The 13,195-nt window shown below is 47.4% G+C and overlaps 1 protein-coding gene across 1 annotated transcript; it reads left to right on the forward strand.

The window, feature by feature from the left end:
• Positions 1 to 1,421: 1,421 nt before the first annotated feature.
• Positions 1,422 to 2,593, forward strand: LOC104386073 (transmembrane protein 136-like). Its single transcript, XM_009994606.1, has 2 exons — positions 1,422 to 1,620; positions 2,055 to 2,593. The coding sequence occupies exons 1-2, from the start codon at positions 1,422 to 1,424 to the stop codon at positions 2,591 to 2,593; spliced, it is 738 nt and encodes a 245-aa protein (XP_009992908.1).
• Positions 2,594 to 13,195: the final 10,602 nt, after the last annotated feature.

Raw genomic sequence — 13,195 nt, forward strand, 5'->3', positions numbered from 1 at the left:
CCCGGCTGGGTGGGCTGTGTCCGTGGGCTGTGTCCGTGGGCTGTGTCCGTGGGTTGGGGCACGTTGGTTGGGATCTCTGGGTTCCTCCGTGTTCCCGTTTGTACTAAGAAACACAAGCAAACAAACCCAGCCCGAGCCGGGGAAGGAAATACCGGTGCTTTGCTGGAGATGCCCGGTTGGTTTCTAAACCTTTTGGGAGGGGGAAGCTGGGCTGTGCTGGGCTGGATTTTTAGGCACGTGTAAGAATTGTTGAGCCTGCTTTCATGTGTGGCCCCCACCGCTGCTCGTGGTGCAAATAATAAGGGGATCACTGCTGGTTTTTCCCTTTGCAGAGGGTAGGGACAGTCACCTTGCACAGGTGCAGTGCCTGTTGTTCTGTGGCAGCACAAACGTTGAGCTTGGCTGTGCAGTTGGCAGGAAGGCCTCATTTCTGTTTCCAGGCACTGCAGAAGCATCTTTTTCCATGAACAGCTGTGGAAAACGTTTCAAAAGATTTAAAAGGTCGTTCCTGTTTCTTCTACCAGGCTTGTCCAGGTGCTCAAACCCTTTTGACACGTCAGAATTCTTCTTGCCTTAACTGCCCTGACTCTGGATACAAATGGACCTCAGCTGTCAGGGCTGGTAGTGGAAACACGTGGTCAGAGCAGTTACTCACATCCTTGTTTCATTCCTCCATGTCCCTGAGGTCCATTATACCATCAGGGTTTTGTTTACCCAGCCTTTTAAGTCTCCCTGCAACAGGCTGAGCAGGAAGGTCGGGTATGGCAACTCTGACTCCTCACCAGGTGCAGTCCTTGAGGTGTTCCCCAGCCCTGGGTGTGAACCCAGTGAGCTGGTCAGCAGGTACCAGAAGGACCAGTGGAGCTTTGGCTGCTGCACAACTGGAAACTTGTGTATCCCAGAGTGCGACTCAACGCCTTTTGATGCACTTTTCTGAAGGCTCAGGAATAGTGAGGCAGGGGTTTGATGGAGGTGGACTATCAATATGAATCAGATGTAGATATTGGAGTATTTTGGGGGGGTTTTAGTAACAAGAGCAGTGTCCTCAGCAGATGTTTATGCACTGCAGGTACGTTCTGGCTGCATGTCTTTTGCTGGTTTGAGATCTTCTGTGTTGCACAGGGAGTGAGGGAAAGGAGTATGAAGGAAATACAGCTGAAAAACAAGATTTATAGACATAGCTTCTCACCCTTTCCCATCAAAATGGTTTGGAGCTTCTTGATGCCAGCAAAGATGAAGTGTGCAGTGATGAGAGCTGGGTGGTTTTTACTCCTCAAACTGCAGGGGAAGGAGCAGCCAGTGCCCTGCGCAGGGGAGGTGCGGGTGCCATGTGGGGGGGTTACTAGTGAGAAGCTGCACTGGGTTGTGCCAGCACTGCTGAAGGCTGGACCTGCTGATGAGGTTTGTCTTTCTGGGCCAGGATGCTGTTCCCCCTGCCCCTGCGGGTCGCCTGCAGCCTGCTGGTCTGGCTCTCTCTCTACGCTTGGTTCTGCCGTCGCTACAGGCACCGGAATTACGAGTGGAGCTGCAGGCTGGTCACACTGACCCATGGCATCCTTGCTACCTGTCTCTCTGCTTACATTGGCTTTATTGATGGCCCCTGGCCTCTGAGTCACCCAGGTAAGTAATGAAAGTTAACATTCTGTGATTCAAGGTGTCGTCCCAAGTCGGGTGATGGCACAAAGTGAGGTTCCTACCACCTCAGTGTCCAGCCCACTTGGGAAATGATGATGGTAACAATAGCTGAGCTGCTTTGTGATGGAAAGTACTAGAGAAATGGAGAGACTGGTACTGTGTTTTGCTGGTGTAATGGCTCTGCCCAGCTGCAGTCTGGCAGAGTGTTGTGGTCACGTTGTGTGGCCATGACGTGTGTGCAGCTGTCAGACTGACAACAGCAGCACTGTGACTTGCCTGACTTCTCCAGCTGAGCTGTGATCAGCATACACTAAAATCAGCCTGCCTGTGCTGAAGGTGAACGCCCTTTCCTTGTCTAGGATCCTGCCTGCTTATTGTCTCCATGCTTTAAAGCTGTGTCTGGTGTCTCTGTGTTTCAGGATCACCAAACACAACTCTTCAGGTACACGGGCTGTGCCTTAGCTTGGGCTACTTCCTCTTCGACCTCTGCTGGTGTGTGTACTTCCAGGCAGAGGGTGCCCTGATGCTGGCCCACCACCTGGTGAGCATCGTGGGCATCACAGCCTCGCTGGCCCTGGGGGAGTCAGCTGCAGAGGTCAATGCTGTCATCTTTGGGAGTGAGATCACCAACCCGCTGCTGCAGGCCCGCTGGTTTCTGAAGGAGATGGGCTGTTACCACAGCTTCACGGGCGACCTGGTGGATTTCTTCTTTGTGGTCCTCTTCACCGGGGTGAGGATTGGAGTGGGGGCCTGGCTGATGTACTGTGAGCTTGCTTCTCCCAAGCCCAGGTGGTACATTAAGCTGGGGGGTGTCATCATGTACGCAGTGTCCTGGGTCTTCATGGTCAGCATCTGTCGCTTCGCCCGGAGGAAGAGCATGAAGAAGTACCATGCTTGGAGGAGTCGAAGGAGTGAGGAGTTATTCTTGAAAACTAATGGACACCTGAAAAGCCACTGACTGGATGCTGAGTAAAGACTTCCTCGAGATCACTGGCTGGCAAGGAGGGGATGGTGCCTGAAATGCCACTGTCAGGAGAGGAGCCAATGCACGTTAGCGATTCTGGAGCCAAATTTATCCCTGGCATAAATCCATGGAAACCCATGGAGCTATGCCATGGATTCATTGGACCTGCAGTGTTTGGCCTGGCAGAGGCTGGCTCAGCGTGTACGTCAGGATATGTTAAATGATAGGAGTGAAAGAAGGGCTAATTTTACAGACTAAACAGAACTAGTCCAGCAGTGCAGGTGTAAATAGTAATGTTCATAGCTAACTAACTCAGCACTGGTAGGATCTTGGCAGAAAAGATAACACTAGATCTTCATGTTCAGTGTCCTGTACAGTCTTGACAGCTAGAGTGACTCTTCACACTGTTAGGGAGAAGCATATTCTAGTGATTCATCAGAGTTGGGATTCCTGGCTCTTCCACCAACTTGTTACGTGACCTTGGGCAAGTCACGTCGCTCTAACTCTGTGCCTAAAATCCCCATCTGTGAACTGGGGAGATGGAGCTGAGCCATCTGTGTTATGCACTTTCAGATCTTTACTTGAGAGGTGCTATCTGACTGCAGAGTGGTGGTTTTTACCTGCACTTTGTTCATTATCCCTGCATCTCCTTTGGGACAAACGATTTTGGTGGTTGAGCTAGAGCTCAAGCTCTAGGAAGGACATTCTTTTAGGTAGGTCGTTGTTTTGCACCCTTTCTAATTCCTTCTAATAACTTATTTAATAAGGTATTGATAACTTATTTTTCAGTAGTGTCCAGAAGCTGTAATCAGCACTGGCACCTTGCAGGACTAGGTGCTCTGTGAAGATACCCAAAGACACAGCCCCCAGTGTGAAACAATTCTGATTTTTTGCCCCTCTTTTTAATCCCTTGCTGTTAAATCCCCACCCAGCCCCTCCAGCTACTGCTTTTAGCTCCCCCTTGAGCCACCAACACTCTCCATTGTGAGAAGCCCCATCAAGACTCTCCAGTAAGTGGTTTTCTGGCTGGTAGACCCTGTTTGCTTTTTTTTTTTTTTCTGCAGAATGCCAAAATTCCCTCTGCTGTGCTTCTTGGCCCAAACACAGACAGAGTGTGGAGCCAGCCTGAGACCAAACAGCATGTCTTGAGATTGTCAAGTACTTTATCCAAGCTGTAAGTAACTTGTAAAAATAAGAGCAGCAAATGCAGAGGGTGTTTTACTGCAGCAATCTGCAAACTCTCTGGACTTGCTGGTTTTGGCAATCTGAAGGGAGCAGGGACCAGAACCTGATTTGTAGGGAAGACTCTGTGTTTCTGCTGCCCTTAAAGGTGTCATCCCTGGTTCAGCTCAGTGCATCTGAACCCAGAGTCTGCCACAGTATCTGGGGTAGTGGGGCACTGCAGGGGAAACTGGGAATATGATGGAAAAGCTGGAAAAAAGATGTTTGAAAGCCACTTGAAATTGGCATTGATGTTTTTCCCCAGGAACCTAAATACCACTTTTGACAGGAGGGTTTCCTCAGATGCACACTGGGATTTCTGGTTGAAGAGTGGGCAGTGTGCATCTTCAAAACATGGTGGCTGAGGTTGGAAGAGTTACCTGTTCAAGCCAGAGGCCTGACCTTGGCTTTCCTTCATCCAAATTGATGCTTTGACCCCTGGGCTTTGAATTTCTTTTAGGTAGGTCGTTCTTTTGTTCCTCTTCTAATTCCTTCTAATAACTTATTTAATAAGGTATTGATAACTTATTTTTCAGTAGTGTCCAGAAGCTGTAATCAGCACTGGCACCTTGCAGGACTAGGTGCTCTGTGAAGATACCCAAAGACACAGCCCCCAGTGTGAAACAATTCTGATTTTTTGCCCCTCTTTTTAATCCCTTGCTGTTAAATCCCCACCCAGCCCCTCCAGCTACTGCTTTTAGCTCCCCCTTGAGCCACCAACACTCTCCATTGTGAGAAGCCCCATCAAGACTCTCCAGTAAGTGGTTTTCTGGCTGGTAGACCCTGTTTGCTTTTTTTTTTTTTTCTGCAGAATGCCAAAATTCCCTCTGCTGTGCTTCTTGGCCCAAACACAGACAGAGTGTGGAGCCAGCCTGAGACCAAACAGCATGTCTTGAGATTGTCAAGTACTTTATCCAAGCTGTAAGTAACTTGTAAAAATAAGAGCAGCAAATGCAGAGGGTGTTTTACTGCAGCAATCTGCAAACTCTCTGGACTTGCTGGTTTTGGCAATCTGAAGGGAGCAGGGACCAGAACCTGATTTGTAGGGAAGACTCTGTGTTTCTGCTGCCCTTAAAGGTGTCATCCCTGGTTCAGCTCAGTGCATCTGAACCCAGAGTCTGCCACAGTATCTGGGGTAGTGGGGCACTGCAGGGGAAACTGGGAATATGATGGAAAAGCTGGAAAAAAGATGTTTGAAAGCCACTTGAAATTGGCATTGATGTTTTTCCCCAGGAACCTAAATACCACTTTTGACAGGAGGGTTTCCTCAGATGCACACTGGGATTTCTGGTTGAAGAGTGGGCAGTGTGCATCTTCAAAACATGGTGGCTGAGGTTGGAAGAGTTACCTGTTCAAGCCAGAGGCCTGACCTTGGCTTTCCTTCATCCAAATTGATGCTTTGACCCCTGGGCTTTGAATTCACTTCTGTCTCCCTGATTGGATCTGGTTCACTTTATGAAGATGAGCATTTATAGGGTAAGAGAGACTTATCTTACAGCCTGTATAATTAATGAAGTGAGAGGCACAGAATCTGGACTTTCTAAAGAAAGAAAGAAAAAAAAAAGCAACCAAAAAACAAGAGCAAACCTAATTGGGAGAAAAACTAAGTGTTACATATTTGGTTCCATTTGCAGAGGAAAAAAAAGTGTCCCCTAGTTGGCAGCTTCTGGTGTTTATTTCACTGCATGTTCTTAGCACTGTTCCATTGGTCTTGCTGTCATTATTATGATCATTTTGAGCCCCAGCACCACCAGTGCAGCTCAGGTGCCAGTTCTGCTGTCAGCCTTGCCTGTTGCAGCCAAAGACCTGCAGAGCCCAAAGCACTTCAGATTAGCAGAGCCCACTGGTGGCTGAGCTGGTTCTGAAAAGGAAACTTGACTCATTTAACACAGCACAGTGAGAGATTCTTGAGCCTTGAAGGGCCACAAGAAGGGCTACTTGGGGCTTACTGGTTCTTCCCCAGCTCTGCTGCTGCTGCCAGGCATGTCAAGGACCCTTTTTTGCCTCAGCTTACCCACTTTATTTAGTGGGTGCAGTATTACCTACCTCGTGGGGTGTTGTCATTTAACACCAAGCCATCTTGGAATGCTTTGTGGGCTGGGTCAGGCTGTGCTGGATGAAGACAAAATGCTGTTGCTATGAGTGAAGCACTTGTCACCATCATCAGTGCTTTGTCACTGGAACGTGGCACTTCCCAGCATCTGGCTTGCTTCCCAAAAGCAGGAGTCCAGGGTGTTTTGCAGTGGTGCTGGTGGGTGGGAGTCAAAAGGAGTAAGCCAGACAAGATCAGCCATCCTGCTGCTTCTTCAGGTAGATTCCCAGGTTGAAGAAAGGATGTCTGGTGGGTTTTCCCTAAGGATTATAGTAAACCTGGAGCCAAAAGAGTTTCAGCAGCCAGCCTCACCAGGGAATAAGGGCTTTCAGCAGCAAGTCCTGAAGAAATGTAAGTGAAGACAGCCTGTTAATTTCCCAGTGCAGCTGTTGACTTGCCCATTAAGGGAAGTTTCCTGAGCAGTACTGGTGAATTGGACTCTGTGGTTTGGTGTGCAGCTGGGTGCATCGTTACAGCCCTGGCCTGCCAAGGGTGTCAGTGACTGCAGGTTTCTGTGGAACCCCTCATGTGAAGGTGTTTTGGAAGTTAAGGCACTTCTAATGGCTGAGTGGTCCTCATCTTTGAACTGAGGGGAAACTTGATTGGACGAAGTAGAGCACTGTGATCAATATTGAGACTTTAGAAGTTCAATAAGAGCACCAGAAAACAAAAGAGCAATTAGGAACAGCTTAATGAGGTAGAGCTAGCATCCGTGTCTCAGAGCAAGGCCTACTCCATCTAGTGAGGTCCAGTTTAGGATCTCAGACCCAGAAGAAGTGCAGCTTTCAATGGAGCACATGGTGGGACCTGTCCTCAGGCTAGTCCATAGTGGCTAGAGAAACTGTAACAGGGAACTGCAGAACTAGTGTGAAATAATAACTTGTGTTTGAATTACTGTGTAATAGCAACTAATGTTCCACCAGTGAATGGTGTAGATGCTTTATATGATGTTTTATAAAATAAAGATTATTTAATTATATGAGGAATTTGTTTTCTCTCTTTGGATGCAGTTCTTAAGTTTGTGTGTTGCTGGATGAGCCAGAATGGCCAGTGTAAATGAACAAAGTGGGTGCTTTTTAGGGACTGAGCTTGTACAGTTCTCACCAGTATTGCTGCTCAGACATGTGAACAGGCACAGAAACCACTCTTCTTTGCAAAGATGTCATGAGGAGTACTTAGTAGTTTGGTGGTTGCTCATAGGTGCTTTCAGGTTGCTGACTGGCTGAACAGGGTGTGTTTATTCCATAGGTTTGTTCCCAGGCCTTTCCTTCACCTGCTCTTAGGCAGGTCTTGGAGAAAAAAATGCTTCCTTTGTTTTCTTCCAGTGCTTGAAGGGGCTTCGTGAGAGCTGGGGAGGGACTTGGGACAAGGGCTTAGAGTGAGAGGATAACAGGGAATGGAGTAAAACTGGAAGAGGGAGATTGAGGTGAGACATGAGGAGGAAATGAATGTGAGGGTGGTGAGAGCCTGGCCCAGGTTGCCCAGGGAAGCTGTGGCTGCCCCATCCCTGGCAGTGTTGAAGGGCAGGTTGGATGGGGCTTGGAGCAGCCTGGGCTGGTGGGAGGTGTCCCTGCCCATGCAGGTGGGTGGATCTACATGCTCTTTGAGTTCCCTTCCAACTCAAACCATTCTATGCCTTATATGCTAAAGGAAAAGGTTCTCCTGTGTTTCCACACTGTGGATGATGAGCTGTTCTCATTCATTAACTAAACGTTGTTGCCTAGGATTTGCTTCATTGCCAATGATAGAAGGAGAGTGTGTTTTAGCATTATTTCATGTTGCCTTGTGTGTCCCTACATGCTTGCTGTGGTGTTACTGCTTCTGTACCAAGAAGCTGCCTTCGTTCAGAGCCAGAGAGAAACTACTGGGCTGTGCAGCTGCTGGGAGCTTGTGTGTGTCTTGTTCTGTTCACTTCCCAAAGTTCTGACTGTGCCACTAAATCTGCTGGGGGAGATGTGAGCTGCCAGCAGGACATTGTGCAGGGCTCAGGTCTGTTTGCACAGGGGCTTCTTATGCCCTTCGTGCAGCAGCTGAGCACTGGGAAATCCACCAACACACAGAACAGCTTTGTCAAGTGATCTGGGGAGTTGTGGGCTCATTTTAAAAGCTCTGCTTTGAAGGATGCTCCTAAAATAGCAGGAGAGGAAACAATGTATTTGAGTGCTACTTCCAGCAATTGCAGTAAGAGACCTGAGCACCAACAAGAATTTCTTTGAATCAGAAACAGACCCAGAAGGGAAGAAAAGTCCTGCCTTGCATGGTCTGTACCAGCAGCTCTGAAAAAGCCTGTAGCCAAGCCACAGTCAGGGAAGACCTGTAGTGTTGTGTTGGTGAAGAATAGCTTCTCTGCCTTGCTCCTGGCCGCAGCATTTTGCCAGAGATCCAGCATGCCAAAAGTCTGTTTTCTATAAATAGTTAAGCCAATTTAGTTGTTTGCATGTAACCCTTAAATCTACCTCAAAATCCCCCTGTGCTGGGGAGCAGCTGTGTGATGTGGAGCTCTCTAGAGAGGCTGGCCTGGTGAGAAGCAGCCTGGCTGCCTGATGAAGGGGTCCCAGGGAGTGCAGTAATTTATGCTTGTTCATGCTCTGGTGTAGTCCAGAGGCAGAGAAGAAAGCACAGCAGCGTTCTGCAGCTTTGATTCAGAGCTTCCAAATTTCATCTCTTCAGGAACAACACACCAGAATCAAGCCTTGAGTCCACAGGCTCAATGTGCTTTGGTTATAAAAAATGAAATCTGCCCCTAGTCAGTTTAATTTTATTATTATTTTTATTATTATTTTAATTATTATTTTAATCTTCCCATTATTTCTTCTAGAGCAATGCTCCTGAGACTTGCAGGCTAGCCTGGCTGTAAGTTACATTACATCTCTGCTGCCATTTCCAAAGAAATCCCATTTCAGAGATGGAGGGAGAACCAGTGACCACGGGCTTGGTGTTGCAGAAGGAATCTCTGGGCAAGGAGCAACTTGGTTAGGCCACGACACCAGCACTTGGCTCTTTCCCAGTCTGCTTCAATTTGTGCTCTAGTAAATCCGTGTAAGAGAAGGTCTTTTGGGGGCTTTGTCCCGTTTCTCTGAAGTTCCAGGGTAAGCTGAGAAGTTGGCAATAAATGGATCTTTAGGAAATGACTTTAGGAGAAGATCAAGGTGCACGGAAAAGCTTTTGCAAAGGCAGAAGGATTTACCGGCAGTTAACTTTGTATGGGAAAGAGAAAGTGTCATTTCCTGTGGCTGCTTAAACGTTACAAAGTGTGGAGTTTCTGTGGGTGCTGCAGTGTTACCAGCTCTGAATTTCTGTGCGTTCTGAAATGTTACGAAGTATCAGAGTTTAGCGATTCATGTGTTGTTTGCATCGTCTCAGAAGGTCAAGACCTTCAGTGTAACTGGTGATCTTTAAATAACAGCCATGAGCAGTCATGTATTTCTCCTCCGTTTCAGATGTCATCCTCATCATAAATACCTCTTTTTTTTTTTTGTATCCTTCCTCCAATCAGAGGACACTGATTCGAGCAGAGAGCAAGAAGGAAACTCAGGACAGGATGTAGAGCAGCTTTATTTGTCCTTACAAAGATTCTGCCTCTGTTTTGCTGATATGGGAAGGAAGCTTGGTGCTAAAAAAATGCTCACTCCAACGTGGATTATCCAGGTTTAGGAGCTGTAATAAGCTGTCACAGGAGAAGCTCTGCTAGATTAGGCTATCTGTGTCTCAACAAAGTCAGCACAGCGTTGCCTTTGTGTCCAAGTGACTTCATAAACCAGCCCTGTATGTTTTTTTTCCAGAATTCCCAGTGAACTGGATGCAGAACCAGCTGCCTGTAGGAAGCAAATCCTGTGTCTGTGTGAAGGTATGAGATGGGGAAAGGCTTGGAAATTGCATAGCAATGTGGAGCACAAAGTCATAAGGTTTAGGGTTTTTTTCAGATGGGGGTTGCATCCAGATACCCATTAGTGGTCACATCAGGTTTTGAAGCAGGTTGGATTTATGTCACAGTGAAGCTGGTTAGTGTCAGCTCAGCACCTGGCTGGAAAAAGCTGTGGATGGGCAAGAAGGGAGAGGCAGGTCTGGATTTGATTCAGGCTTTCACTGCTGTCTTCAGCTCCCTCAAAAGTACCATCTCAGCAAACAATCAAGTCACACACGTTCCCAGGTGGCTCTGGTGAGTTTAAATAACAGTCCCAAATACTGGTGCATTCTACCACTAGTTTTAATTGGATTAATTGTAGGTAGAAACAGTTTAAAATGTCTTTATCCAGTTAATTTTTATGATGAGGGGGTCAGTGAGACTCTGCCAATAGCTCATCATGGCTGATTTCTACCTGTTCCTTGCTTGAGGTCTGCAGATCCACTGCACTCCCAGGTAAGTTGCTTTACTGGTTGATTTGCCCTCCCTGGAGTGTTGGGAAGGGACATTTCTCCGAAATAAAGTTTGTGACAATCACTGTTTGTTCACACTTAGAAAGGTGAAGTACAGCAGCTGCCAGAGAGGCAAGGCAGCGTGATAAACCTGGCACCAGGGAGTAATAAAAATATCACCTTTTGCTGGTTCCCTGCCTGTGTTTCTGCTGAGCCTACAGGGGAGGAGACCCTGGCCAGACCCCACCTGATCTGGGAGAAGCCAGCAGAGCCCCCCAAAGCTGAGAGCGCTTGGAATTCCTTATTTCAGAAGGGGACCGAGGTGTGAAATTCCTCGGAAATGAATTAACCTGCCACGGGGCTCGGGGGGAGCTGCCATAGGAGATTTTTCCAGCAGATGGCGACAGCTCCTCAGGGAGCTTCAGCTGGAAACCTGGGGTTTTGGTTGTTTTGTTTGTTTGTCGCTTTTCTTTTTCAGACAGGTCCTCAGCGAAAGCTTTCTCCATAATCCTGCCCTTTCATGAGTCCTGCGTAAGGCACCCCCAAGGACCTGTCCTTTCTGTGCCACTCTGTCCTTTAAATTAGAAATAAAAGTTATACTTCATAGGAGTCAACTTTGTGCCCATCAGGGTCCTCCTCACTTGAACCTCTTAGTTCTGGATTATAAAAACCAGTTTGGGACACTGGTGGTTTGACCTGGAGAGATGGACTGGTGAGGTTAATAAGCAGTTTCCACTTCTAGCATCTGTGTCTGGATGTAAATTCAGTGACAATTCTAGACCTGCCCCCAAAAAGAAAAATCTATGTAATTGGTACCACACAGTGTAATTGCTTATTGATTTCCCCACCCTGGATTTCACATTGTGAAGCTGCCCAGGATGAAGTATGATAAATAAGCATCTCTATCAATGTGAGTAAGCAATCAGCTCCCCCCAGAAAATCAGTAATTGCAGAAAAGAGCAGCAGTTATGGTTTCACAGCCTACTTTTGAATTGCTTTATTAGTGCTTTCACTCCTTAATTGTTGCATTAAACAGTGAAATGTGAATGCAGCTCGTTATGAGCAAGAGTTAATCTACTGATCTGTGTGGCATAAAGGTTTTATGTTTCCTTTTCATCACTGATACAGTTTTGTGTGATGGTTCTTTTGCCAATACTGAGCAAATCTTTTGGCAAATTTAATCACTGTCACTCCACTGAATCTTACATCAATTTACTGCTGCAGGGGATAAGTTTCCTCCTCCTCCTTCCTACATTGTTTGCAGGGTTTCCTCCAGCTAATTGTTATTGTCATGACGTTATCATGCCCAATAAAATATAATTAAAGCAATAAAAAAGCATTGAGGCTGCATATGCAAATGCTGGGCCTGCCACGAAACAGAAGGTCTCCTGGGAGCCTTCCTCTCTCAGGGCACAGCACTCTGTGTTCCCTAAGTTAAAAGCAGGGAGGGATTTATTGCAGACCAGATGCAATAAAGAGAGAGATAAGAAACATAGATGGAGATGTTCAGTCACTCCATTGCCACTGACCAATGTGCTGCACACAGCTGCAGAAGGAGAGGCAGCTCTGCCTGCATCTCTTGCATTCCCCTCCCTGTTTTGTTTCTCTTTTCTCTCAAGCCTCTTATCTTCCTCAAAAGGAAACCAAAAGAGGAAGTGTACGTGTCCTGTGCAGAGATGTCAAGTATCATCTAGAAAATGATTTCATCCCACGCTTCCCCTCTTTGGGCTGAACTTCTTCAAAACAACAAATTCTTCTGACTACCAGAAGTCTCTGGGCTTCCTGATTCCTGCTCACTTTGCTCCAAGGAGGGAAAAGCTGCACGTTGTGGAGCTGCAGGGACCTGGGTAAAGCTTCATGCTTCATGCTTCATCTGCTCCTGATTTTCCAGGAGCCTCTTTTCCAGACTCTTTCCGAGTGTCTGGGCCTTTGAAGAAGTGTATGAAGGTAAGATTAATTAGAGGGAAGAAGGATGCTGTCCTACACAATTTGGGTTAGCTCATAATTTTTTTGGTCTGTTGGCACCTGGCAAGAAGGACTGATGGTCCATGAGTCCTTCTGAACTGGGAGGCCAGGTAATAATGCCTGCCCTCCCCAGCAACCGGGCCATCCTGCTTTCTATTCCACTTCTCTGGTGCTCATTCACCTTAATTCCTGGCAACACAAGACACAGCAGCATGGAAAGTTCCCAAACTTCTAGTATATGGACATTATTCCTTGGTGGTTGACGAAAAGAGCGCCTAGCTGGAATCTGATTTATCCCTTTATGTTGGCAACAAGATTTTGGGATTAGGTGATATGCCTAGAGCCTGGGTTCTGTTCTGTTACTGTTGGCTCCGTGCTGTTCATGGTCACAAGCAGGTTCTGCTGTTCAAGTGGATGTAGAGCTGGGCCAGAGATGTTTTCTGTGGCACAAATGGCAGGGAGTTCTGGCAGTACCAGCAAGGAGAGTATGTTGAGATGTGAAACGTCCCAGTGCTCAGGTCTGGGTAGATCTGGTAAATGTACAGTCTGTTGCTTGCTTTTCCATATCAGAGGCTTTGTTTTTGCACTGGAAAAGGAGAGCAGGAGCAGGCAATACTTCTGGAAGGCCGGTGTTTGCACAGGCAGGGACCAGATCTGGTTCTGCTCGTGGGTTTTCCTTGACTTTCACCTGTGAGAAAAATTCCTGACGGGATGCGCTGCGGGAACGCAGGGAATGTGAGCTGGGATCTCACAGGGAAGGTGAGCTGGGATCTCTCTCACAGGGAAGGTGAGCTGGGATCTCACAGGGAACGTGAGCTGGGATCTCACAGGGAACGTGAGCTGGGATCTCTCTCACAGGGAATGTGAGCTGGGATCTCACAGGGAAGGTGAGCTGGGATCTCACAGGGAACGTGAGCTGGGATCTCGCAGGGAATGTGAGCTGGGATCTCTCTCACAGGGAA

This window comes from Chaetura pelagica, unplaced genomic scaffold (genome assembly GCF_000747805.2).
Source record: "Chaetura pelagica isolate M959 unplaced genomic scaffold, ChaPel_1.0 scaffold583, whole genome shotgun sequence".
Taxonomy (NCBI): domain Eukaryota; kingdom Metazoa; phylum Chordata; class Aves; order Apodiformes; family Apodidae; genus Chaetura; species Chaetura pelagica.

Excerpts from the sequence above, each read along its gene's own strand:
- LOC104386073 (XM_009994606.1), top strand. The coding sequence starts at position 1,422 with ATGCTGTTCCCCCTGCCCCTGCGGGTCGCCTGCAGCCTGCTGGTCTGG. Across the intron at positions 1,621-2,054 it reads CTGGCCTCTGAGTCACCCAG|GATCACCAAACACAACTCTT; the intron begins GTAAGTAATGAA and ends TCTGTGTTTCAG.